This window comes from Ambystoma mexicanum, chromosome 8, assembly GCF_040938575.1.
Source record: "Ambystoma mexicanum isolate Mex_15411 chromosome 8, UKY_AmexF1_1, whole genome shotgun sequence".
NCBI classification, from domain to species: Eukaryota; Metazoa; Chordata; class Amphibia; order Caudata; family Ambystomatidae; genus Ambystoma; species Ambystoma mexicanum.
In genome coordinates this window covers 1,720,102,607-1,720,128,654 of record NC_090929.1, presented here as the reverse complement: position 1 = coordinate 1,720,128,654, position 26,048 = coordinate 1,720,102,607, and the positions used below count along the sequence as shown (strand labels likewise).

Here is a 26,048-nt window from a genome sequence, read left to right as displayed (position 1 = left end):
CATGAGCGAGAGCGCCAGCACCGCTGGGAGACCTTCCAGCAATCTGCTCTCCCCGGGGCCAGATCGGGAAGAGTGGGAGGGAGCAGAACTTGCCTCTAGCGCCGGCCACAATGTCCTAAGCGGCCGGGGCTCATCAGAGTGTCGGCTGAGCACCTTGACTCTGCCCAGGTGGGCAGAGTCATACCAGGACTGTGCCCGCTCGACTCTGCCCAGGTAGGCAGACCTGGGCGGAGTCAAACCAGGACTGTCCCCGCTCTCGCTTAAGCACCGCTACAGAGTAAATTTAACCCAGCAGAGACCAAGGGCTCATAAGCCCAAACTAATGGCTGGCAGAACCCTATTAAAATTAAAATGCTGCCACAGAGGGGAAGAGTACATTTAACTATTGCGCTGCCAGCAGGCAGCATGGGCTGATGAGCCGCAACAAGACCTTTAGGGCTGGCAGAGTCCCAACTAATTGGCACCACTGCTATGGAATGGGCTTCTAAAGCCCTGCAACCACAGCTTCAACACAGGGTTTCCAAAGCCCATGTTAAGCACAAAGCTCTCAAAGCACTGTGGGGACATCACCCATACAATGAGGATTGGGGCTCCTAAAGCCCCAACAATGTACAGGGCTACCATAGCCAGGGCTGCCACAGACAAGATACCCGTGGCGACAGAGCGGGACAGACACAATCCAGGACTGACCTGATGAGAGGACCAAAAGGATGTGACCATGACTGGAAAAAGGGGAAACTTTTTGGGTTCGAGCAGACTGCAGCTGCTAAGGGGTTTGAGAGGGTGTAAAGCAAGCAATGGGCAGTGATGAAGCGCAGGTTTGAAGAAAGTATGGGGCCCGTAGGCAGAGTGTATAGGAACTTGCTTTAATTTGTATTTTTATTGTGCTTTTATATAGCGCCTTTGTCCAAAGTGCTTTACATAAGAAAGGCAATAGTACGTAAAATCAGCAGTGGAAATCAGTGCTCAGATAACGCCAGTAAAAATTGGAGGATTGAAGCACGTGAATTATTAGAGCGGAGCAGAACAAAGAGTAAAAAGTCATGGAATAAAGAGACAGAGGGAGTATGTCCCAATGAAGAGGATCAATAAGCTGACAGAACGAAAACGGCATTGAGCACAAGGGGGGTGGGGGGGTGGTGAAACTTTCAGCCTAGAAAGACCAGAAGAACTGAGAATGAGAATATCATGAAAGGAGAGATGCAAGATAGTCAGGAGAAAGTCCCTAAAGAGATTTAATAACTAGGCAAGGTTATATTTCAGCTGAGAAAACGGACAACCAGCCAAGTGAGGCAAGGGAAGAAGAGATCGAGTCCCGGTAAGAGGGAAGGCAGAGAGAACGAATGGAAGAATGGTAGATTGATTTAAGAGGAGCGAGACGCGAGCAGGGAAGACCAAAGAACCTGACAGAGCAATAGAATAGTCGAGAAAAAATTTACGAAGAAATACGTTTTGTGGCGTGAAAAGGGCGAACTCTGCAAATATTAGAGACCATCGACTGGCGCGGGATGTAAGGGAGATGTGATGGACAAAGGAAACATTAGAATCCAACTAAACCACGATTAAAGGGCACTGGGAGAGATGGACCAGAGGGAGGAAAAGAAATGGGGAGGAGACGAGTGTGGCAAGAAGGTGTTGGCGGGAAAGAATAAAAGTTTAGTTTTTCCGGCATTTACATTAAGAAAGTGGGAGGACATCCAGGATTTGATGGCAGAGAGGCAAGTTGAGAGAGAGAGAGAGAGAGAGAGTATGATGAATATCAGGCTTAAAAGATGAGCAGGAGAGAGAGCTGATTATCATCAGCATAGACATGGCGTGATGGTCCAAAAGAAGAAATGATGGGGGCAAGAAGAGAAGTATATGAGGAGAATGGAAAAGGACCAAGGAGTGACCCTTGATGAACCCCATGATCAAGGGGAAAAGATGGAGAAGTGTTAATGCCACTGGAGACGGCAGGAGTACAGTTGGATAAGTAAGATATGATTGAAGGACATTTCTTGATGGGTTTGTGCAAGGAGTAGCATTACGCTGATGAAGGCATTTTAGGCAAGAATTGATTGTCTACTTGGTATTGGGCAACTCACCTTTTCGTATAGGGCTGTACTACACAAGTTGGTAGTGTGAGCAGACAGGCTTATCTCAAGAGGAGTAAATGTGAGCTGTATCAATGAATTTTGCAAATAAAAGTAGCCAAGTAACAGTTCAAACCAGTTATAAATAGTTGTATTCATTTAACATCCATTTTTAAATGAGCATTCTTTAAAAAATGCAAGATATGTAACAATCAAATATACTTTTTCCTGAACCAGCACAAGGTTAGTGGATACTCTTTAGAGATGCTTTTTACACACTGCCTACACCCGGAGGTGACTTCATTTACAAGGACAGTAATGGATTTATAGATCACTAGTTATACTTTGCAGATTCTGAGGTTGTAGGAAGGAAAAAGGTTAAACAGGTTCTCGGGGCATGCCAGTACGCTTAAATCTTCCAATGAAGTCTAGACCAAACCTTTCCCAGCAAGAAAAGTCTAAAAACAAGTTATCAACAGAACATATCAGTCGGTGGACTAGAACAGTCTGCTGGGAGCCCGGACTGCCAAAGTCAATTTGAGCACAGCCAAAGGAGCTGAGGCACTTCTTAGTTAATAAGTCTTGCACAAAGTTAGAGTTTTGTATAAATCACTCTTAGGGTCATAAGCTGTTGCACTTGTGAAAAGCAGAGTTGGCATCAACTCTAAGGCAAGCCAATTCAAGTCTCACTTTAGTGTCTTTGAGTTGTGCTTTTCTCAGTTAAGTACCCCAAGTCCAAACAGTAGCTCTGGTTTGAAGAAGTGGTTCAGCTGGATTCTGTCCTGTTGCAGCGATGCCCATCCTGGTTTCCTGAACCTCAGTCGTGGGGACAAGACCGAGGACGTCTGGAGGACTCCTGCGGCAGCAATTTGGAGGTCGTCTGCTGGTGCGGGCTCTTTTCTGATCAGCGCCACTTAGCTGTTTTAGCGTATGATAAACCGCACCACCCTGGAGCTTGAATACACTCTGGTGAGTGGACATGCGCGCCGGTCGTCCCACTTCTGGATGGTCCTTAGAGTCCTGGAGTTTCTGGCCGGATTGCAGACGTCCCTCGACTACAGATTTCTCGACCCCTGGCACTCTGTTCTTGTAGCAGCAAAGAAGTACAGCCACTTGGAGAAGATGGTCCAGTGGAGTTCGTCTCGTGGTTCGTGGATCCCACTAACCCAAGGAAGAAGTTGTCCCATATGGCGCTTCTCTTGTCGATCAGAAAAAAGGAGTTTCAGCACAGCAGCAGGGCTTCACCGGGCAATTAAACTGTCCGAGGATGCAGCAAGCTTTGTTCACGGTTTCTTCATCGGGTGTTCTTCCCAGTGGTCGACTCAGCCTGTAGTCCCAAAACCCTTGCCTTTTAAGCAGGTTTCTCCCATTCATGCACAGCCTAGACTGTCAATCACACAGCAAGGTGGCTGTCCTAAAGGACAGCCAGCCAGCCAATCAGGACTGGTTGCATTCAGGCACTCCTAGAGACAGCGGACCTAGGAGTTTTGGGATCATCCCTCACTTCCTCCCCTTCCTTCGGGAAGGCACACTGGAGCCAGAGGCAAAACTAACATAAGGCTCAAACCTGGCTTGGCGTGATGAGTAAAACCCAAGAAAGACCTCACAAGCAGAAAATGGCGAAAAAGAAGACAGGGCCATTTTGACAAAATAGTCACCCATCGGTGCTGTACTGCAGCTGAGGATTCAGCCTCCGGTAGAAAGGCACAAGGGTAGGAAAATTAAACCACTGACACTAGCCATTTAAAGTAGTGAGGATAACACATATTATTTTGTTTTACATGAATAGGTAGGATAAGGGGCTACTAAGTAACCCCCCAGCACTCCACATAAGATGGTGTGTGCTGGACCTACAAAGAGAAGTAAAGTCAATTTCACTTTACTGTTCTTGGAACTGTAGTTCTTTAGATTTCTCCTAAGGTTTAAATGCCTATTCTTGTGAGGATTTCTCTGCGACACTGCACTGAAGGTGCTGTGTGTCACCATACAAAAAGTAGATGCCTATGGAGTTTGTCAGACTCCAAAAACCAAGGAAACACATAATCCAAATCCGATCAAAACACATGAGTGGGGGGAGAGGGCTCACTCCAGGGTTAAAATTTAAAAGTCCTAAAGTCCAGCAAAAGAGCTGGGGGCCTCTAAGGTTGAAGGGAATTGGCACAGAAATTGGAATGTTCCCTAACCGCCGATCAGGGTGGCGTGATTGAATGTCTAGAAAGCAGAGGAAAGGTCAAAGAAGATGAGGACGGAGGGAGAGCTGGAATAGAGATTAGAGAGCAGATCTTCATGGGTGTTCAGAAGAGCAGTTTCTGTGCCTCCGTCTGCTCTGAAGCCAGACTGATGGTCATGGAGATAACCGACAGATTCAGTGTGAAGGTTAATCTGGGAGATGGCCAGCTTTTCCAGGAGTTTGCTCAGGAAGGAGTGATGGAAATCGGGCGATAGTTAGCTGGTCAGGAAGGATTGCCAGAAGGCTTTTTTAGGAGGGGTGCACAAAGGAGTGCTTGAGAGCGGGGGAAGGTTCAAGTGGCGAAAGAATGATTACAGAAATCAGCCGGAGCTGGTGCGAGGGTGGCAATGTGGTCCTTAATAGTTCTGGAGGAACAGGGGAGCACCTGTTTGGGCGATACTTTCATAGATGGGACTTGTCTGAAAACATAATCGGGTGTTGTGAGAGTAAAAGAGAACGGAAGAGAAAGAGGGGAAAAGCATACAAAGGGGCCCTGGGGGATATTTGGGGGCGGCAGGGAGAGACGAGTCTCACGGTTGGACTATTGTAACTCCCTGTACTTGTCTCAACCGATTCGCCTTCTCCAACGGCTGCAACGTATGCAGAACTTGGCAGCCAGACTAGCCACTGTCTCTCCCTATGGTGCCCACATCTCGCTAGTGCTCCGTCGACTCCATTGGCTCCTAGTGGCGCAGTGAGTTTAAGTCACTGTGTATTGTCCATCGGGCAATCCATGGCTTAGGAGCCAAATTCCTTCAATCCAAATTCCTTCGATATACTCCAGAACGTAGCCTCCGCTGCTCGGCCACCAATCTTATTGTTCCCAGGTTTACACGGGAAAGACTTGGCGGCAGAGCCTTCTCCATTGCCGCGGCCAAGCTTTGGAATACCCTCCCACTGCCACTCAAGTCTACCGTCAACCATTTGGTCTTCAGAAAATCTTAGAAACCCCACTTTAGTCTAATTCTCTGGCTCTCTGCTGATCTCCTTTAGCCAGTAGCTTTCTCACCAGCGCCATGATGCCTTTGGGCGACCGTGCGCTTTACAAATTCAGGTAAAGAAAGAAGGGAAGCGAAGACAGGAAATCCTGAGTTTTAGTGGTGAAATGAGATGCCAAGGCCATACAGAGGGCCTGTGAGGTAATAAAGTAGTGGAGACTACAGTAAGGTTGGCCAGCTCCTTGCAGATTCTAAAGATTTCAGCTGTGTTAGAGGCTGCAAGATAGCAACATATTGCATAAGGTGTTTCTAAAACTGATCATTCAAGTCTGCTCTACGCATTTTAGGCCCTGCTCCCCTTTTAAAATGAGGGGTTTCCTAATTTTGTTCATAGTTCGTCTTTCTACATATTTTAGACCCAGCTCTTTTTGGAATCTAGACGATACGTAGCCACTGCTCTCTGTACATAGACTAAACCCAGGATGTGAACAGTTTGTGCAGCTAACCCGTTTCCTCCCCTCGCACCTTCGTAACTTAGCAGAAGGCACAGGCTTTTTTCACACACCCTGCCCTCAAATGATGCAAACACTACTGCACAACACATCCGCAATAAGAATGAAGGTACCTTTTTAATGTCAAAAATTATAATTGTATCTTCCCAGCACCCCTTTGGACTCTTGGCCCCGAGGGCGTTCAACCAAACAGCGCTTTAAGACCATAATTACGGTATACACAACAATCTTGATAAATCGGCTTACTAAGCTATTACCGAAATTTATAGGACCAGACCAATCTGGGTTTGTTCCATAGAGACGACTCAAGATAATGTCGCCAGGGTCGGTCATCTGTTGGAAAAAAAACAGCCATAATAAACCCCATCGCGGTTGGTATCAATGGACACAGAAAAGATGTTCGACAGCAGTCTTTTCTATTTCGAATCATGTAACACATGGGGCCTTTGGAAGAGGGTTTCTTCAAATGGTGCGAGCCAATTACCACTCACCTAAGACTCAACTGGCAATAAATGGGTCTCTCTCTAGCAGCATAGCTATAAAACGAGATAGTAAGGGATGTCCCTTGTCCCCTTTACTGTACGCCATCCACTTGGAATCCCTGCGGGCATGGCTTTGGGACTTAGACCATGTTAAAGTCATTTGCATGGCTGGTGAAGAACACAAAACAATGCATTCAGAGGACCTGCTGATAGCGGATCCAGAAATGTCACTGCCTTCACTAATGACAGAGTTGGACGTATTTGAGGCAGGTTTCTGGGCTAAAAATAAATGGGTCAAAATCAGAAATTTTGAATTTTTGTCGGTTAGCCCTAATGCTTTGGAACGGCTGCGGACCACAACTCAGTTGTCATTGGCAGAGATCGGTATTGCATACTTGAGAGTAGGTTTCACAAAATCAATAGAACATCTGTACGGAGCGAATTATCCACAATTACCTACAAGATGAAAGCTGATTTGCAAAGCTGGAACCCCCTCGCGATTTCCTGGCTGGGGAGGATGATGGTAGTAATAATGGTGCTTTTAACCAGAATACTGTATTCCTTCCAGGCACTCCCACACCAAGTACTTTAATCTTTCTTTAGTTCCCTCGCAAAACTTATAACCACGTACATTTATGGGTCATAAGGGAATGGTTCACGGGAGAAAGGCACAAGGTATGGGTGTGGCAGGATAGGGCGGTCGCAGGCACAACTTTCAGGTCTTCTATGGCTAGATCAGAATCATAGACCCACCAAAGATTAGCAACATTGTGGGACTGGTGGCTGATGTGTGGGACTGTACAATTCAAGAAAGAATCTTGTCCCAGTCCACATTTCTCCAGACATTCCAAAATCCTGAGTTCTCTCCGGAATGGAACCTGGAAATGAGCGGATGCTTGAAAATACAATATGTTCCAGGGTCAAACAGTCGAACATCTGAAGACTGCAAAAGTGACAATGGGGCGTGGAGGAAGAAAGATTCTGCTATAGTCAACTGAGACATTGGCTATCTAACGATCAAAGCTGCGGCCACATGACAATTGACACCTTTTGAGGTGTGCATTTCGACCCACATGGGCGTGAAAGTTAATCTCAAATCTATATAAATTATTAAACTACGGCACAACTCTAGGGGGAGGAGAGAGGGTTGAACAGGGATACTGCATTTGTTCATGGTTATGAAAACAAACCGATGCAAATAAATATAAAATGAATTCTGAAGGTAGCCTCTGGGGGCGGAGTGAAGGAAGACCCGTCAATTGACTGGGGCCATATGACCCCCAAATGACTTGGATAGAGCACTAACGTGACCATTTTGAAATTAAAACAAACTGCTTTTTTTTATTATTGAGGACTCCCAAGCAAGCGACGGGAAATATTCCCATGTGATCTATGAAAGCCAGTGCTGGAGAATTGGGGATAGTAGGGTTCATTTTAAAAAGAAGTGTCAATCACTGACCAAGAGATTTTACTGGCAATCTACTCCCTTCCTTAAGGGAAGGCCACAGGGCCTGACTGCTTCTCAAACAATTTAGTGAAATGGGGAATCAGTCCCGTACTGAATGTTTTATAAAACTTGTTAAACTCCTTTTCTTCCTCCTGGAACAGTGATGCACACCATGGCAGAATCGGCCACCACACTACTCTTGATACCGGGGAGAAACCCAGCGGAGTGTACATCTTACCAATCAATAGCCCTGATCAACACGGACGCAAAACTCTTCAGTAAAAGTATGGTGCGGTGGCTTGGGGGAAGGGGGGAATGATCAGACGGGCTTCATACAAAAATCAGTCCCTGAAAACATCCGCTGAGTGACCTCACAGCACTGGCCCTCCAAATCCCAGGAACTATCCTTATCCCTTGATGCCCATAGAGCATTCGATAGATAGTATGTCCTGGGACCACCTGAAACTGGTACTCCAGGGTTTTGGCTTTGGCCCACGCTTCACCAAGCTAGTGCTTGCAAACTTTCAGGTTCCAACCACCTTCGTCGGGGTTAATTCATGGTGGTCCCTGCCGATATCCCTGGATACGAACTAGACAAGGATGCCCTCTATTCCCCCCCTCGCACACACCCCCCCTAGCATTCGCCATAACTATGGAACCCCCTAGCTCAAAGAGTTCACCTTCACCCTGACATCCAGGGCTTTAGATTGGCAGGGGGTGGGTGGCTGGTGTTGGGGGGTGTTGTAATGCCACAAGTTGGCATTCTATGCAGAGGACGTGCTATGCTTCCTAAAGGACTCGCTTGACTCACTTCCGCCTCTCATAGACCTGTTGGACTAGTTTACGGCTTTCTCAGGGTTTGCAATAACTTTGAAAAATCTATAGGCATGAACCTGCCAAACTCCGGTAGCCCTGGCAACCCTACGGGAAAGGTTCCCATTCCGATGGTTGGATATAAATATATCCTAGAAGTATGAAGCGATGGAGAAGCCACATCCTGATCCTGCAGTTACAGTGGCAGTGGCTTCCGGCAGATGGGGAAACTGTTCTGCCCTATTTCAAGTTTGGCTCAAAGCCACTAACTTCCATCCAAGTTGCAGTGGGTGTGCCCTTCGATCGAAGACCTGTTCAGCAAAAAGGTGGATGACCTGTTCCAAGACATCAACACTGCCTGCTTCCTGGGCATGCTGCAGCGATGGTCCTAGAGCTTTTGGTCCGGGAAGACACTTCTCAGACACCCCACGATTACAGGCCTTCATACTGGTTTCTGCAGCACCAACAAAGGGCACGATTCGACCGGTCGGTCTTCTTCCCTTCCTGCAGTCTCGCACTGCGATGATGGGGTCTGGGCAAGTTGGATCGGATCTCTGCAGTGTTCTTAATGGGGCCCACAAAGATTTGGATGGATTCAGCCTTTCCATGACGATGCGCTCAAAATGGGCAGCAGATCTACTGGTATTGGCGGTTTCACAGCTCACAGAACCTCGGGAGAAATCAAATTCGTCTTGGGACTGGTTGTTCCCAGCAGCCAAAGGGGAGTTTTCTTTGGAGCGCCTCTGTCGCACAAAAAGCGGGGTCAAGACAGCAGTGGCCACTTCAGTGTTGCAAAGGGTCTGCAGGCGTCTCTTGTCATCTTTGTTTACTTCAGCTTCCAGTGGTCGACTTGCTTTTTAATTTACAGAAAGGGGTGTTTGGCTGTGCAATCAGGACAGCCGGACCCCCAGTGGGAGCTAGTTGGTGGAATACGTCCACTGCCACGGTGTGGCAAAATACCTAATCCGTTTTCTTTATTTGGGGGGGGTTCCCAAGCTTCCCCTTTTTCTATCCTTTTAACCCCACCCATTGTTTACCCCACTACTACCTCTATCTCTATCTCTCCACATAAGGTGGTGTGTGTGCCAATCTCTTGTTTTAGGAGAGATACGAAGTATCTCTGCAGTTAATCTAGGATAAAGAAAAGCAAGGGTCCCCAGCAAGGGTCCCCAGCAGCACTGCCCATAAGGAGCACAACGCAGATGCCTTGGAGCTATGGAGGAAGGTAGACGCCATAGTGCAGGTTACATGCAAAGAATAGAGTTCCAAAAGACAGAGCCCAGATGAATAAATGAGTTTTAAAGCAAAAGGTCCAGCAGCCCAGAAAAGTGCTGGGGGGTCTCACTGGAAGAGGGGATGAAGAATAAAAAATGATTAATCTCCCTAACAGTGAATGTGTAACTGAATCTACTTTAAACGATCCAGCACATCAGCATTAGCACCCGATGTACACATTCAGATACTTGGTACAACACTAGTGTTAAATAAAATTCATTTCACCTCAAGTGTTTGAGGTTACTAGACATATACATTTTGCAAAATTGACAAGCGATCCTGTGGGCCATGTTGGAGACGTACCCCTCTCTGGAGCATTGAAGAGAAGAGCGGATGGAGTTTATCTGCATAGCCCGATAGTAGTAGAGTGGTCCTCCCATGTGTGCTACACCCATGCGTAAAGCCTAAAGGGTCTCCTTGCGAGAGTTCATAAACAAGTTGAAAGAGGGGTAGAAGCACGCACCCCTGCTAACACCCCTCAACTAATGTCAGGAGTACACACCCCTCACCCCCCTCCCTTCACTGTACACAGGCCAGTGGTCTCATCTGGTATCCTCACGGCCTCTAGGATCTCCCACAACCTCCGCCTGCCCACCATGTGTAAGACAGACTAGTAGTCCAGGAAGAGCGGGTGAATTGGGCGGGGGAGGGGGACTGCGCAAGCCCCAGCTGCTATCCTTTGTCCTTCCAGCAGAGGATGGATGTTAAACAGGCAGTGTCTCCGTCTACCGTTGTCCTCTCCAGTCTTTCTCTATTATGCATGTATGAACGTTGGTGGTGGGGGGGGTTGTTGAAGGGCTACAAGTGCAGCATTATCTGTGGTGAATAACTAGTGTGGCTTTCTGAGAATGGTTTACTGATGCACATGGTTTCTTCCTTGGTTGACAACTTTTCTTTTCATCCTTAGGTTTTAGAGAACGAGAAATTATCTGAGAATGCAGAAAACATGGGGGCCCTCCTGAGAGCAGAGCTCATGAAAACCCCCTCCGATATTGTGACTTGTGTGAGAGGGAAAGGTCTTCTGAATGCCATTGTCATCAAAGAAACAAAGGGTATGTTCACCTTAAGACAAACTTCTTAACTTCCTGCTGAGGCAGAGTCCCAGCTCCATTCTGAAGATTGTGTGTGTGTGTGTGTGTGTGTGTGTGTGTGTGACGCTACTTACAGACTTGCTCTGCAGATAAAGCTTTTTGGCTTGGAAGGCAGAGTCGACCACCTTCTTACACCCCAGGGAATGCTCCCTGCCTGAACTGGAAACGGCTGAAGTTCAACTTCGGAGAGGAATCCAAGGAAACTAAGAATGAAGGAAGAAAGGAAAGGTTAGTACGGGTCTATAACCCATACAGCGTTAGGGTCGCACTAGAGTCTGGTTGGTGCACCAGTTCCACTGCAAAGCGTCCCTTAAGTCTGGTGCACGTAATACAGTCAGTGTAGATTCCAAGGTAATAACAATTCAAAGTTAATATCTCCTGATAAGGCATAATCCAGCTGAACAAAAAGCAGGAGACTCTGAGATGTGTAGCAAAAAGTGGATAAATCCTGGGACAGCGGGAAGGCACAGTACAGAGGAAAAGAACGGTAGCCTTGAAATAGCAGCTGCTGTGTGCAAGCAAAGTACTACTGCTCATAGCTCTATAGTTTTGATATTGTAACTGTGTTCTAGTAAGTGCAGAATATATTTACTACTGGATGCGCTTTGTGGGAGCGCTGCGAGGAACACCATCTGAAGGCAGCCCGAAAGAACGGACCGGCGCGTTGTAACATAGAATGCTGCCGGAGACGGAAACTAAACCGCATGTTGATTAGCGGTACTGGAAAACAACGCGTGGAACACTGTCTGTTGTAGGCAGAACAGTGCAGCCGAAGGCGTGCTGATTAGAGGCGCCCAGGTGGAGGGTAACTCTGAGACATGCTGTGGGCAGAACGCGGTGGCTCCGGAAAGGATCCGTATTCCCCAAATGGCTTCTGGAGCTGGGAAGAACGAACCGTAAGCGTGGAGAACCCGGAGCTTCAATTACAATAAAAAGCACCAGGCTCCCGCCAGCGTTCACTTAAATGAAAATGCCCCAGAAACATGTGATGTCACATTACTACAGATTACTGGTGGAAACGGCGTCCCCTGAACAAACGCTGTCTCCAAGGGAACAGCCCAGTAAGCCTATGCATGGAATAGAACATCCTTGCAGCTGTTGTGATCAAACTGTAGTTTTTATTTTGCCTGGAGAATGGCGTACCTACAGGGACTGATCTGGCAGGCATGACACCAAGGGAGGGAGTCCCAAAGGAGATGGTCCAGAGAGAGGTATCTGTGGAAGAACCTGTAACCAGAAACTGTCTTTTCACCATTAAGTTTCAACTAATTCAGGCTCATCCATTCCCCAACCGATTGGAGATGAGATATGAGCCGATGTGCGGCTTCTGAAGAAGAAAGATCTAAACTGAAGGGTATAGTCTTCATAAGAGTAACGGACAAACCCAAAAGAGATGAGTTTACTAAGGGGTAGGAAATGCACGTTGAATAGTACATGAGAAATAGCAGAGCCCTGAAGAACACCAGAAGAAAGTGACGAGAGAGAGCGAGAGAGCGATATGCGCTCTAAGAATCGTGTGGTAGACCATGTTAAATGCGGCGGAGAGGTCCAACAAAATTAGCTCCCACACCGCCCTGATCGTAAATAGACATACGGTCATCATACACAGAGACCAACACGCTCTCAGTACCTCGGCCGGAAGCAGTCCTGTGAAGAGTCAAAGAAAAGATTCTTCGAGGAAAGAATGGGACCCACCAGAGATTCTAAGTTTCATCAGAAAAGGAAGAGAAATAGCCTGAAATGTAGATGGTAGAAGAGGAAGAGGGGGCAGCACAAGTGCATGTTTGAGAGGTCGGAATAGAGCTAGTAGAAAGGAGAGATTAACTGCAGGAGTAAGCAGCGACAGGATGGAGGGAGAAATTACTTTAATCAAATTCACCGGTAACTGGTCTGAGTGAGGCAGCTTGAAGTCTGGAGATGGCTGAAGTAATGTCATCCTTCTGATGAGCAAACCGACATTAATTGAAATAACCTTTCCTGTACAATGTGTACCCTGTACCCCTTTTGCCCCCCTGCCAGTAGCAGAGACGGTAGGAGTTTGAGATGTAAATAGTTTCACTCTGGTTTTCCTGGGCTTGAGCAATACTTTCTTTCAGAATTGCAAACCTTTTTCCAGTCTTACTTTTCAGTTACCTCTTCTTTTGCATAAACAAGACATTTTCAAATGATTTCCTACCCGTTTTATTTCTATAGCTATTGGAGATCTTTTTGGCTATATTTTGATATATTGTGGTATTTTGTTGGCTCTTGGTAATATATTGTGGTAAGCTTGTTGGGGTTTCTTTTTAGTGGTGAGACTATTTGCTGCAGAACACTGCCTAATTTACCAGGGTCACTAACTGTAAGCAAGCACTAGACTTTGTACACTTTGAATAATGAACTAATCCTCCTCCTGTGGTATCTTACCTACAATACCACATTATGCCCTTATCCCCCATCCCAGAATACATTTAACATGCAAATGAAACACGAAACATGCATTCAGAACCTCTGAGTAAAACAATTTATAGTGAATTGCTTTACTTTGATATATTTTTACTGCATGTTCTCTCTCTCTCTGCATGTTGATATATTTTTACTGCATGTTCTATCTCTCTCTCTGCATGTTGATATATTTTTACTGCATGTTCTCTCTCTGCATGCCAACCCAATACATCTGAGGGCACAAATACACTGGGGCTAAATCACCTTTTTGAATTGTTCTTTATCAGAAGCTAGAAATATGCAAGTTACACAGAATGACAAGTGCAAACATAAGCAAATTCTTTCTTGCAAGAGATTTCAGAATATTCTATTTGCGATAATGCCCAGAGTTTTGCCAACATTGGCCCTGAACTTTGCAAAAAAAATTGGTATAGCACAGCTTCTGACACTGAGTTTTATTGCAGCAAAACTTGAGAGAAATAAAAACAGTTTTACATGCACATTTAAAATGTCATGGTGCAGCACCTAAAAGTGACATTATTTATTTACCCTACCTAGTATCAAGCATCCACTTGGCACGCTCCTCAATTGCTGCATAATTACCTAGATCTGTTCGGGTCAGGGGTTTTTTGGACCACAAGGTCTGGATAGCCCTTCACCTCTTCAGTTGGCGATATTCCCCGACTCAGCCTGGAAGTAATCCACAAAGTCCTTCCCCAGACATTCTGCTTGCCGCTCCACCTAGGGTCAACCACAGAGTGCTCGAGACTGCAACTCCTCTGACGACCGCCAACCCAGGAGAGAGACAGCCCACAAGACAGTCAGCCTGCAGCACTGTCGGCAAAAACACAGGAGCGTCATTCTGCCCAGGAACTCACCCCAGCCCTTAAGACGGTCCCTTTCATCATCTCCCTGTCACTCCTCCTTCACGCATATATCTGGACTGGCAGATGCCTCATACATTTATGCAATCGCCTCCCCTTTGACAAACCAGTCCATTAAATAGCATGTGATTTTCTTTGTGCCTTTAACTGACATTCAAGCTGCAGCGCTGAAAGAAAATGTTTTACATTCATGCAGCGCTATTTCCTCCCTTTCTACAAAATGACCAATGGAGCCAGTTTAAATAAATTAACTTGCTTTTAAACCCTGTCACATATTCACTGCAAAACAAGTCTAATTCCACATTTTCTACACTTCCAGCTGACTATGCACAGCTCAAATGCCTTTACGTTTGATTAAATGGGCCACTTCCTTATCTCATTGCACCAAGGTTCTGCCCTCATAAGCAATGGACTAAATTACATTGAATGTTAGTAGGGGAATAGGTTATTGGATCCTGGGATGTCAGGATTAATATTTTATTTTTCATTGCATTTGGTCCATAACTGTAGTGTGGTGCGAATGATGGAACCTGTTGTGCAGGGTCAAATTTAAATTGGCTGGCATGTGCTTTGTTATAATACTGACATCTTCAGCCTCTCACATGAGTCTGACACCCTTGATCCTAGTTAAAAATCAAACCTTTGATAAAATTGGCACTACCCTTGTTGAAATTCAGAATGGGGGGGGGGGAAGCATTTCACAGACAAAAGCAAAGAGTTCCCTCACAACAGGTTGCCAGCAAAGTCTGTCAGACAGATGCACTGGACTTAGGCCATGTAAACTCTTATAGTGGCCCGATTATCATGGCTCCAAAATGGTCTCCGCTGCGCTATTAGTTTGAGATAATGGGATGAAGCAAGACTGCTCCACTGCGCCCTCATATTGAGCTCCTGATCCAAGTATTTGGGAATAAAAGCCTAGTGTTTTAACCCGAGGGAGTGTAGCAATCCTACAACCAGCCAGTTTAAATTCACAAACTCTGAAGCAAGCTTTCGAAGTTGGGCTCCCGTACCTGTAATCAGTTCGGTTTTGGTGTTGAGGACTAAACCACTTTGAGCCATCTTAATTCTGGATGAGTGGAAACGCTGAGATGACCTCTGTCTCCGATGTAGTCTCCAGTCAGTGGTATAAGGCATTGAATATCATCTGCATGATTAGTATAAAGTCCCTCGTTAGCATTAAGCAGATGTAAAGTGGCAGAGTGAAGATCTTAAAGGATGTGGTTGACCAGCAGAATTCCTGAGGGACGCCACAAGTCAACAAACAGTCCTCAGCCATGAAGTACCCCTAAAACACCCTAATCGAGCGGTCTGAGGAGAACGACTCTACCCAGCCAGTCGCTGCAGGAGAACAGAAAGAAGATGGCAGCCTAGATGCCAACAGCGAATTATCAACGAAGCCGAACGCTGCCGACAAATCAAGGTGCAGAACTACAGTGCCACCTCTCTCAAAACCGTGAAGCCTGTTTGCCTCCAAGTCCAACAGCACCGATTCAGTGCTATGAGCAGTGTGGAAAGCAGACTGTCGGCCCAAGAGCTTGTTGCTGGAAGAAAATCCTGTATCAGCGATCTCCTGAGGTCCTGCGAGTTTCCAGAGTGGCAAAACTCCAGTACCAGGAGATCTGTGGCCCATTTCGAATGCATCATTGTGGAGAGGCCGAATCCATCAACATCTTAGCTGATCCCTTATGGACACTCCAGAGATGTGATCAATTCACCCAGACCCCCTCATCGGAGTGCAGGAATGCAGGAAGGGAAGAAGATTGACTGGGTTAATCGCGTCCTTCCTATGTTGGTGCTGCAGAAAAGGCACCAAAACTAGTGACCCAAGAAGTTGAAGGCCATGCCTGAGGTCCTCCCTCGAGACTGCTGCTGAGATCCCGTCCATTGTCCTGCCTTCAGTCATCAGACCAAGGAATCCGGAGGTCTGGTTCAGAGCCGCAACATCATGGGATATCCACCACAAACGTTTTCTTCTAACCTAAGGTACTGTGGGGGGTGGTGGGGGAGTATTGCTTAACTTATTCCAGAAAGTTGCTCCGAGCATTGGGGTGCACGTAGAGGTGTCCAGGGCAACCCCCTCTTACCTCCGACTCAAGCCGCTGCTTGTGTCCCTTTAGTGAATCCTTTCTCAAGGCCTTCAACATTGCTCAAGTCTTATTGTATCTTCTTCCTAAAGACTAGCAAGTATCCACAGGTTGACTTTTCAAGACTTTCTTTGTCTCTGCACTGCCTTTTAGCTAGGGTTGCGTTTTGGACTTGAAAATACTTGCTGTGCAGGGAAACTGCCCCTAGATCCTGAAGCTCTGGTAGGATAACATTAAACTGAAATCACCATCTTATTTATGTATACTGACTGAATGCCATTACTGTATTACTTTGTGGGTGCGCGTTTTTACCGACAGTACGGTAGACCTATTGTACTCCTGTAACAATTGTACGCATTCAACTACCACCTAAGCAGCCTTTTGAAAGTATTGTGAAGTCTACCTGTGTATTGGTTTATTGTGCTAAATATTGAGCAGTGACTCTTGTGTAAATATAAATGTGTAGGTGTTTCTTTGATGTGCATTAATAACTAGGTTCAGTGTACTTACCTACAACTCACATCTTCCTCTTAAGATAAGCCTGACTGTTCTGCCACTCTTCTAAGGTTCCATGAGTAGTACAGACTGATACGAAGCGTTGGGGAGCTACAAACAAATGGAATGTAGTTTCTAAAGTCTTACCCCCAAGTGGGACTTTAGGAAAACTCCTGTAACAATGAAGAGTTACCTTGCAGCCTGTCTTTAATCCAGAAAGTTCCTTTAGATTTTCATCAAAATCAGAACTCTCATGTTTTTTTTTTCAACCTAGTCCTTTGCTGGAATGTTATAAATCTCCTCTGCGGACGACACCCACCTGAATACAGATAATCCTCCAGAGAAGAAACTGCATTGGTGGACTTCCACAGCCCAGTCTCTAGGGCGATTCCTCTGGGAGGGATGCATCTTTCAGCTATGAAGTTTTGCGCAATGTTTTTGCTTGGACTTGGTTTTATGCTAGCATCTTTTCAGAATTCATAATCTTAGAGGCAGTAACATTTAGAAATGCTGCCGGCCAGTGTGGAGTGCGCCGACTAAAGGAACCAGGATTCACTCAAAGATGATGGATCCTTTTCCAAACACTTGTGTAGCCAAGTACCGATTAAGTCCTGTCTCTTGGTCCATCTCCTGAAGAGCCTCCTCGGTGCTCTGGCTCGTGGGCTGGTGGGAGTGACCAGTCCGTACCCCTGTCACATTTCTGTAAAAACAATTCTTTCTCTTGGATTCGTGGCATTCTTTACAAGGAGGTCACTATTGATAGTTTGTTTCTAAGAAAAGCTCTCGGTACCTATGATATTGAACGCCAGCATAGCTTCGGGAAGCATTGTAGCGCTTTACAATTATAGGATGAAGAACAAGGTTGGGGAGCAGAGAAATGAGGCATTGAGGATTTAACAGCGGAGAGGGGGCCATTGTCAGCCACGGGTCTCCAAGTAGTGGGGATCAGATCGCCCTGTCTCGGTTATGGTGGAGTGAATGGTGTTATGGACCTAGGTGTTGGGGAGTAGCCATTAATTGAAGAAGGGTCTTTAGCTCTTTCCTGAACTGTACAAGCGAGGGGGCGAGTCAGATGTTGATGGGCAGGAGGTGCCAGAGTCTTGGGGCTTTATTTTCCTTCCTGCACTGGTAGAGTTAGTCTGCACATGTCATCACTTCTGTGGATCAGAGGCCTCTGGAGATGCTTAGTTTTCAGTGAGGTCGCTTGGGGACTTCAGTGTCTCTGCCTTGTAGATGATGCAGCAGGATTTGATGATAGGTGCTTGGGGACTTCAGGGTGACGGCCTTGTACATGATGCAGCAGGAGGTGATGCTAGGGGATCGGGGGAATTCAGGGTGACGGCCTTTTAGATGATGCAGCAGGATGTGATGATGGGGGTTTTGGGGGCTTCAAGGTGACAGCCTTGTAGATGATGCAGCAGGATGTGATGATAGGGGCTTGGGGACTTCAGGGTGACGGCCTTGTACATGATGCAGCAGGATGTGATGATGGGGGCTTGGGGGCTTCAAGGTGACAGCCTTGTACATGATGCAGCAGGATGTGATAGGGGCTTGGCGACTTCAGGGTGACGGCCTTGTAGATGGATGCAGCAGGATGTGATGATAGGGGCTTGGGGACTTCAGGGTGACGGCCTTGTAGATGATGCAGCAGGATATGGTGATAGGGGCTTGGGGACCTCAGGGTGACAGCCTTGTAGATGATGAGGCAGGATGTGATGATGGGCCAGGTGGGAGAGGACCAAGGCTTGGACAGCAGATCTGAAGTTTGCTCGGAGGAAGGGCTTGATTGTCCGCAGGAGAGAAAGTTGCGTCTTCCCTGCTATGTGCTGTTTGAAGGAGAGGGGTCTCCGTCAAACCCAAGGGACTTGCCGCAGATGGCTAACTGGGGTGTGAAGACCTCGAGGTGCATAGCAGAGAGCCAGGTCTGGATGTGTTCCGTGTTGGTGAGCAGTAGGAATTCAGTCTTGGAGGGGTTGAGCTTCAAATAAGCGCCGGTCATCCAGGACTGGATCAATGTGAGGCCGACCTGGAGCCTGTTGATGGCTTCAATGGCAGATATCTTGAGGCAGAGCTGCGTGTCAATGCATATTGGTGGAATTGTGGAGTTAGCAGGGTTCCAATTGGTTCCATGTAAAGATTGAAGATCACAGGGGAGAGGATGGATCATTTTAAACCGGCTGAGGATGATCTTGCTGATTTCACCCCCCCTTTACATTCCCCCCCACCACCCCCCCCCCATGTGGTGATATAGGTTTTCGGTGAGTGTCTGGTGGTCTGTCAAATGCTGCTGAGGTCAAGAACCAAGAAACTAGGCTGGCCATCATCGACGATGCCCTTAACATTTTTGATCACCTTAATGATAGCATTTTTGTGTGGCAGATTGGTAGAACCGAAGGAAGCTGTTGGCTTTGTGTTGCATGGCTACTGCTGTCTCAAGGATTTTACTTGGGAAGGGACGATGGGTGATCGGGCAGTAGTAGTCCGGTTTCAGTGTTGATTTCTTGAAGCATGAGGATTTGTCTGGTCTTGAGGGTCGAGGGGGAAGATGCATTGAGTTGGGGAGCTGTTAGTGATTGTCGGGTAAGGAGGAGTTCTTCAGTCCAAAGTGCCTTGAGTACGTTGGCAGGGAGGGAAGAGCTCTGCTTTCATTGTTGGCCTTAGCTGTGGTGTTTTGGTAGTATTTGGGCCTGGTGGTCAGTTGCATACATAGCACTAAGTACCTTGAGCAGGGCGAGGTGGAATGCACTCTAGGATTTTTCCCTAAGTCTTCTTTTGTTTTCTGATGGTTCTTTTGTTGAATTTGAGTACTTGAGTCTACCAGTATGTGGAAGGTTTAAGCTTGGGGATGCATCGTTTCACTGGGGCAGGGTGTCAGGATTCCATGGTATATTTCTACAGTTTCAAAGGTACACAATCTTAAAAGACACACTGTTATCATACCAAGATAATTCTCATAGACATCAATTACTTACATACTTGGTTTAGAAATCATCATTTAACAATAAAACCTTTGGACGTAATTCTATTTAGAAGTATGAACAAGTTATTTTTTATTATTAATTAAAAGAATTGTACAAAAAATTCCTTAATAAGATTTCAGGAATCACTTCCTTCCCCAAGGCAAGATGGAGGGTTAGTACAGCAACAGTGATTGGAGGAAAACATTGATGAGGTAGTTTGGAATTTTGAACAGAGTTCTAAACGGCCTTTCATTCTGTCAGGTCCAATCTCGAATCTTCCTGCAGGAATGATGCTGGCCCACCAGACCCCCCCCCAAGTATGCCTGCCCAATAGTCTCTAAGAAGATAAAACTACCAAGCTGGCAAACCCAAGGGGAATTGGAGAACAAAACAAAGACAGATCTTCACTGGATAACACTGATGTCCGATGCTCTCTGGTACTGGATTATTCTCTCTTCAGTGTCTGTGAAATCTAAGGGAAAAAACAATAGCGCGTATATATATATATATATATATATATATATATTAACTGATCAATAATTCTCTCTTATTTACTTTCTTTTGAAATACCTGTTGCCTATGCTTGTGTGCTGATAGGCATTCTTTTCTGATGATGAAACAATAAATTCTGTTTTTCTTGGAAACTCATTTATGTGTAAACTTTCTTGGATTTCCTAAACTTCAGACAAATCTTCTTTTCAATAGTATCAATAGAATGTTATTTCTGCAAACTCTCTCTCTCAAATATTTTCTCTGAGAACAGTCTTCATCATTGGAGAACTCGTAACTTTAGAATTGCGCATAAATGGTTTTTTATCCTTCAGAAGATACCGCGCATCCCTCCGACGTATCTTCACTATTAAACGAACCGCGCATCCACCCGACGCCAAACGAACCGCGCATCCATCCGACACACTTTTCCTTAAATGAAAATGAACTAATCGCGCACTTGCCGACGCTTCATTTTCTTGACTAAGAGCTACACAGGAACCGGCGCTAAATTCTTGAAGTACGAGCCGCGCCGAGCACTATTTTCCAGAATTGAGATGATGCGTACATGTAAAAAAAGTAAGGTTATTTTCTCTAACCTTAATACTAACGACGATCGCGAAGCAATCTAGAAAACTAGAGAAAAGCCAATTTTACACTGAAAGAGTAGAATTTTTAGGATTTGTTTGATCTCCTTAAGGATTGGAAATGGATTCTGCTAAGGTAAAAGCTGTTAGAGATTGGCCTCAGCCTAACTCAGTGAAAGACTTACAAAGTTTTATCGGATTTGCGAATTTTTATCGCAGATTCATACAAGATTTTTCTCAAATTATTTCCCCGATAACTAGATTACTAAAAAAGGGAGTAAAGTTTGAATGGACTAAAGAAGCTGATGAGGCGTTTCAATTTTTAAAAGACAAGTTTGTGACAGGTCCAATCCTATTACACCCTGATGTGGAGCGATGTGGAGCAACCATTTTTTCTGGAAGCAGACGCCTCAGATTGTGCTATCGGGGCTGTGTTATCACGACATTGAGTAACTGGACAACTTCATCCTGTAGCATTTTTTTCTAAAAGTTTTTCTTCTGCTGAAAGAAATTATACAATTTCTGATCGAGAATTGTTGGCGATTAAGGCTGCTTTTATAGAGTGGATACACTATCTTTTGGGTGCCAGACATCGAGTTACTGTTTTGACGGACCACAGGAATTTAACATTTCTTCGCTCTGCAAGAACTCTTAACTCCAAGACCATTACGTTGGTCATTGTTTTTTGCTGAATATGATTTTGTCATCTTATTTAAACCCGGACGTCAAAATGGGAAAGCAGATGCTCTGTCTCGATGTATTCTAGGTAGTTTGAAGAATGACCCTTGTGCACCAACGTCTTTACTTTCTGAGAAAATTTTTGTTATTGCAGGAACTGAGAAAATTCAAAATTTTCGTGAATCTATTCTGTCATTATGGACGGAAGAAGAAGTTGTGAAATGGGTGTCAGAAGATTCAGAACGTCGGATAAAAGGTTTACCTTTTTGTAGGGACACGGTTGTATTTACCATCTGAAGAATTGAGGATGAAAGCGTTGAAAGATTGTCACGATTCACCTTTGGCTGGGCATCCTGGAATCAAGAAAACATTTGACTTATTGCAAAGAGTTTTCGTGGGAAAGAATGCGAGAAGATGCTGAGGAGTATGTTAAAACCTGTGAAGTTTGCATTTGTTCCAAGTCAGATCATCAAAAGGTGGCAGGGTTGTTGGTTCCACTCCCTATTCCACCTCGTCCGTGGCATACAGTGTCTATTGATTATATTGTAGATTTACCACCTGATAAAGGTTATAAAACTATTCTTGTGGTGGTAGATGTTTTTTCCAAAGCAGCACATTTTATTCCCATCAAAGGAGCAGCTACAGCAACTTCTTTGGCTCAGGCATTTTTGCAAAATATAGTCAAATTACATGGGTTACCTAGTCATGTAATTTCAGATCGAGGTTCGCAGTTTGTCTCGAAATTTTGGCAGGCATTTTGCAAAGAGTTGAAGATTGAGGTCAATTTAACAAGTTATCATCCTGAGGGTAACGGTCAAACTGAGAGAGTGAACCAAGAATTAGAGAAATGCATTAGATGTTATCTAGGTTCTGGTCAAGGGTGGTTGGAACTACTTTGGTTAGCAGAGTTTTGCTATAATAATTCTACTAAAGAATCAACTTCTATGTCCCCATTTTTTATCAATCGAGGGTTTCATCCACGTTTTCTGAGGGGTGTGGTTTTGAATGAGGTAGAAGTGCCAGAGGTTGAAGCTAGATTAGAATCTTTGGGACAAAATTTGAAATGTGCAGTTCAGTCTCTGGAGAAAAGTAAATTAGCCTATAAAGAATGTGCTGATAGAAAACATCGAAAAGAACCAGAGTATAAGGTGGGAGATCGGGTATGGTTGTCCACAAAAAATTTGTCATTAAAAGGGAGGAATAAATTTAGTCCACGTTATATTGGGCCTTTTGAAGTGGAACATGTTTATTCTCCAGTTTCAGTTAAGTTGAAATTTTCATCAGGACTAAAAATTCACCCAACATTTCATGTGAATTTGTTAAAGTTATGTAGAAATGACACAAGAATAAGTGATTCCCCTGGTCCTGTATTTGCTGAAGATGAAAATGAATACGAAGTTCAAGCTATATTAGATTCTAGAATAGTGCGAGGTCAACTTCAATATTTAGTGGATTGGAAAGGTTATGGACCAGAAGAAAGATCATGGGAAAAGGTAACTAATGTACATGTCCCTAGGTTGGTTAGAAAATGTTATCGTTTACATCCTGATAAAGTTGGCCCTGGGACAGGGCATTACGGAGGGGGTACTGTCAGGATTCCATGGTATATTTCTAGAGTTTCAAAGGTACACAATCTTAAAAGACAGTTATCATACCAAGATAATTCTCAGACATCAATTACTTACATACTTGATTTAGAAATCATCATTTAACAATAAAACCTTTGGACGTAATTCTATTTAGAAGTATGATCAAGTTATTTTTTATTATTAATTAAAAGAATTGTACAAAAAATTCCTTAATAAGATTTCAGGAATCACTTCCTTCCCCAAAGCAAGATGGAGGGTTAGTACAGCAACAGTGATTGGAGGAAAACATTGATGAGGTAGTTTGGAATTTTGAACAGAGTTCTAAACTGCCTTTCATTTTAGTTGCCTTTGTGGCATGTTGCAGTCTCTTTAGCTCTGAGAGAAGATTTAAGAAAAATCTATAATTTACTTATATTAAGAAGAGTTTTCAATTCCAGACTTCAGAAAAGAAAGACTTATATTTAAGGATTCTTAGAAGACAAGAAGTTACAGAAGAAGCAAGCTAAGTTATTCAAATATTGAAGATATATTACATGGAGTGAAATTCGTTGTCTTTTTAAAAGAAAACACAAATGTTCATAGACAAGAACTGTATTTTATTCAGAAGTTAATCGTTACTATCTGCTGTTATATTCTGCAATTGCGAGTTATTTTTTGTTAGTTTTGATTTACGTGTGATGCTGATCTAATTACGAACTAACGCGCGGTTTGTTCTAGAACTATTTAATATATATATATATATATATATATGAGTTGGAGTTGAGTTATATTTTTATCCAACTCTATATATTTTAGTCACGGGCGCAAGCGTATCTTTTGCTTCGCGATCGTCGTTAGTATTAAGGTTAGAGAAAATAACCTTAAGTTTTTTACGTACTACGTGTCATCTCAATTCTGGAAAATAGTGCTCGGCGCGGCTCGTACTTCAAGAATTTAGCGCCGGTTCCTGTGTAGCTCTTAGTCAAGAAAACGAAGCGTCGGCAAGTGCGCGATTCGTTCATTTTCATTTAAGGAAAAGTGCGTCGGATGGATGCGCGGTTCGTTTGGCGTCGGATGGATGCGCGGTTCGTTTAATAGTGAAGATACGTCGGAGGGATGCGCGGTATCTTCTGAAGGATTAAAAAACATTTATTTATGCGCAATTCTAAAGTTACAAGTTCTCCAATGATAAAGACTGTTATCAGAGAAAATATTTGAGAGAGAGAGTTTGGCAGCAATAACATTCTATTGATACTATTGAGAAGATTTGTCTGAAGTTTAGGAAATCCAAGAAAGTTTACACATAAATGAGTTCCCAAGAAAAACGGAATTTATTGTTTCATCATCAGAAAAGAATGCCGATCAGCACACAAGCATAGGCAACAGGTATTTCAAAAGAAAGTAAATGAGAGAGAGAGAGAGAGAGAGAGACAGAATTATTGATCAGTTATATATATATATATATATATATATATGCTATTGTTTTTTCCCTTAGATTTCACAGACACTGAAGAGAGAATAATCCAGTACCAGAGAGCATCAGACATCAGTGTTATCCAGTGAAGATCTGTCTTTGTTTTGTTATCCAATTCCCCTTTCCCCTTGGGTTTGCCATCTTGGTAGTTTTATCTTCTTAGAGACTATTGGGCAGGCATACTTGGGGGGGGGGGGGGAGACGGGTGTGGGAGGGGGTGTAGTCTGGTGGGCCAGCATCATTCCTGCAGGAAGATTCGAGATTGGACCTGACACAGGGTGGTTGATGTTGGTTGTGAGGGTGGTGAGTTCTTGGAGGAGTGAGTCTAGTACTGGCCAGTCAGTGGTAAACCTACACTTCGGTAAGTGGAGTTGCAAGGTCTTCAGCAAGAGCCTCCACTGGGAAGTTTGTGGATTATATGAAGGCTTGTTTGCAGTGTTGCCTATGGTTTTGCTTGACTGGTGTGATGAATGTCCAAGGGGTTTGCCAGATGGTTTGACCAGTCAGGTGGGATTGGAGAGCTGTGATGCAGGTTGGACAGGCCAGTGATGAGGTCTAGGATCTTGCCTTTCCTGTGAGTTTGGTATTTTGTGTGCTGCGAGGTTGTGTGTAGAGTAGACAGTGGAGATCTTCTTTCATTGACTTGGTTGCTGGGTTGTTGACGTTGCAGAGTAAGATCTTGGCATGTGTAAGACCTACTGGTGACTAAGTCTTCAATGGAGGTGTTGGGCTTGGGTAGCCTCTAGATGAGGTGTAAAGTGACTGTCCGTTGGGGAGAGCGGTTAGTGACCGGAAATGTTTCCGAAAGAGCCAGTGGTGGTGACGTCTAATTGGGTGCATGGCATGATGCCTTGTGACTGTGGTCTGCTCGTACCTTGTACCTCCTGGGAATTTCCCACAGTTAATGTTGAATTTTCAACAGTTTTAAAATTGTGGCACCTAAGATTTTGGGCATGTGAGCCTTCTAATTTACAAAATTAGTCTGGGGGTTTTAACCAACCCTGGGTGTCGGAGGATTATCCTGATATCTTCCATAGATATTTATTTTAATTATTTTCTTCCCCTTCTGCGAACCCGTCATCCTATTGGAAAAATGCAAACTGACTCTTCCTCAAACACCAACACAAAAGGCCTACTGGGCAGACCTTATGCTCACCTCTCTAATGCCCAAATGAGTCTGAAACACAGAGGGTGTAGTGTGATTTTTGTTACCCGTCACCTAGTTATTTGTCGAAAAAAAAAGACCAGAACTTTCCCAAATGTGGGTATCTCGCACTATCTAGCAGTGGTGAGCCGCCTATCTAGGTGATGAATAGAGTGAGAAATCTTACCACATCTAGATACTTTCATCCTTGTCTTCTATTTATTTTTAATCAGATTACAAAAAAAATATAAAAGTAGAATCAGTAATTTAGTATAACTGGGCTGGTATTCTGTTGGTTTTATTCCTTACTGTCCAGACTCCTCGTATCAAAATTGATCAGTGACAATTATACTCCTGATCAGAGTACAAGATTTAATGGACAACGGTGTGTGCAAGTG

General features: G+C 44.6%; 1 protein-coding gene across 3 annotated transcripts in view; it reads left to right on the top strand.

The window, feature by feature from the left end:
- OAT (ornithine aminotransferase) overlaps window positions 1-26,048 on the top strand; it is a 261,439-nt gene that overhangs the window by 233,209 nt on the left and 2,182 nt on the right. For all 3 annotated transcript variants that reach the window (XM_069612035.1, XM_069612037.1, XM_069612036.1), the window contains one exon: window positions 10,677-10,821. In XM_069612035.1, coding sequence (XP_069468136.1) covers window positions 10,677-10,821 — 145 coding nt within the window. The remainder of the gene's footprint in view (window positions 1-10,676; window positions 10,822-26,048) is intronic.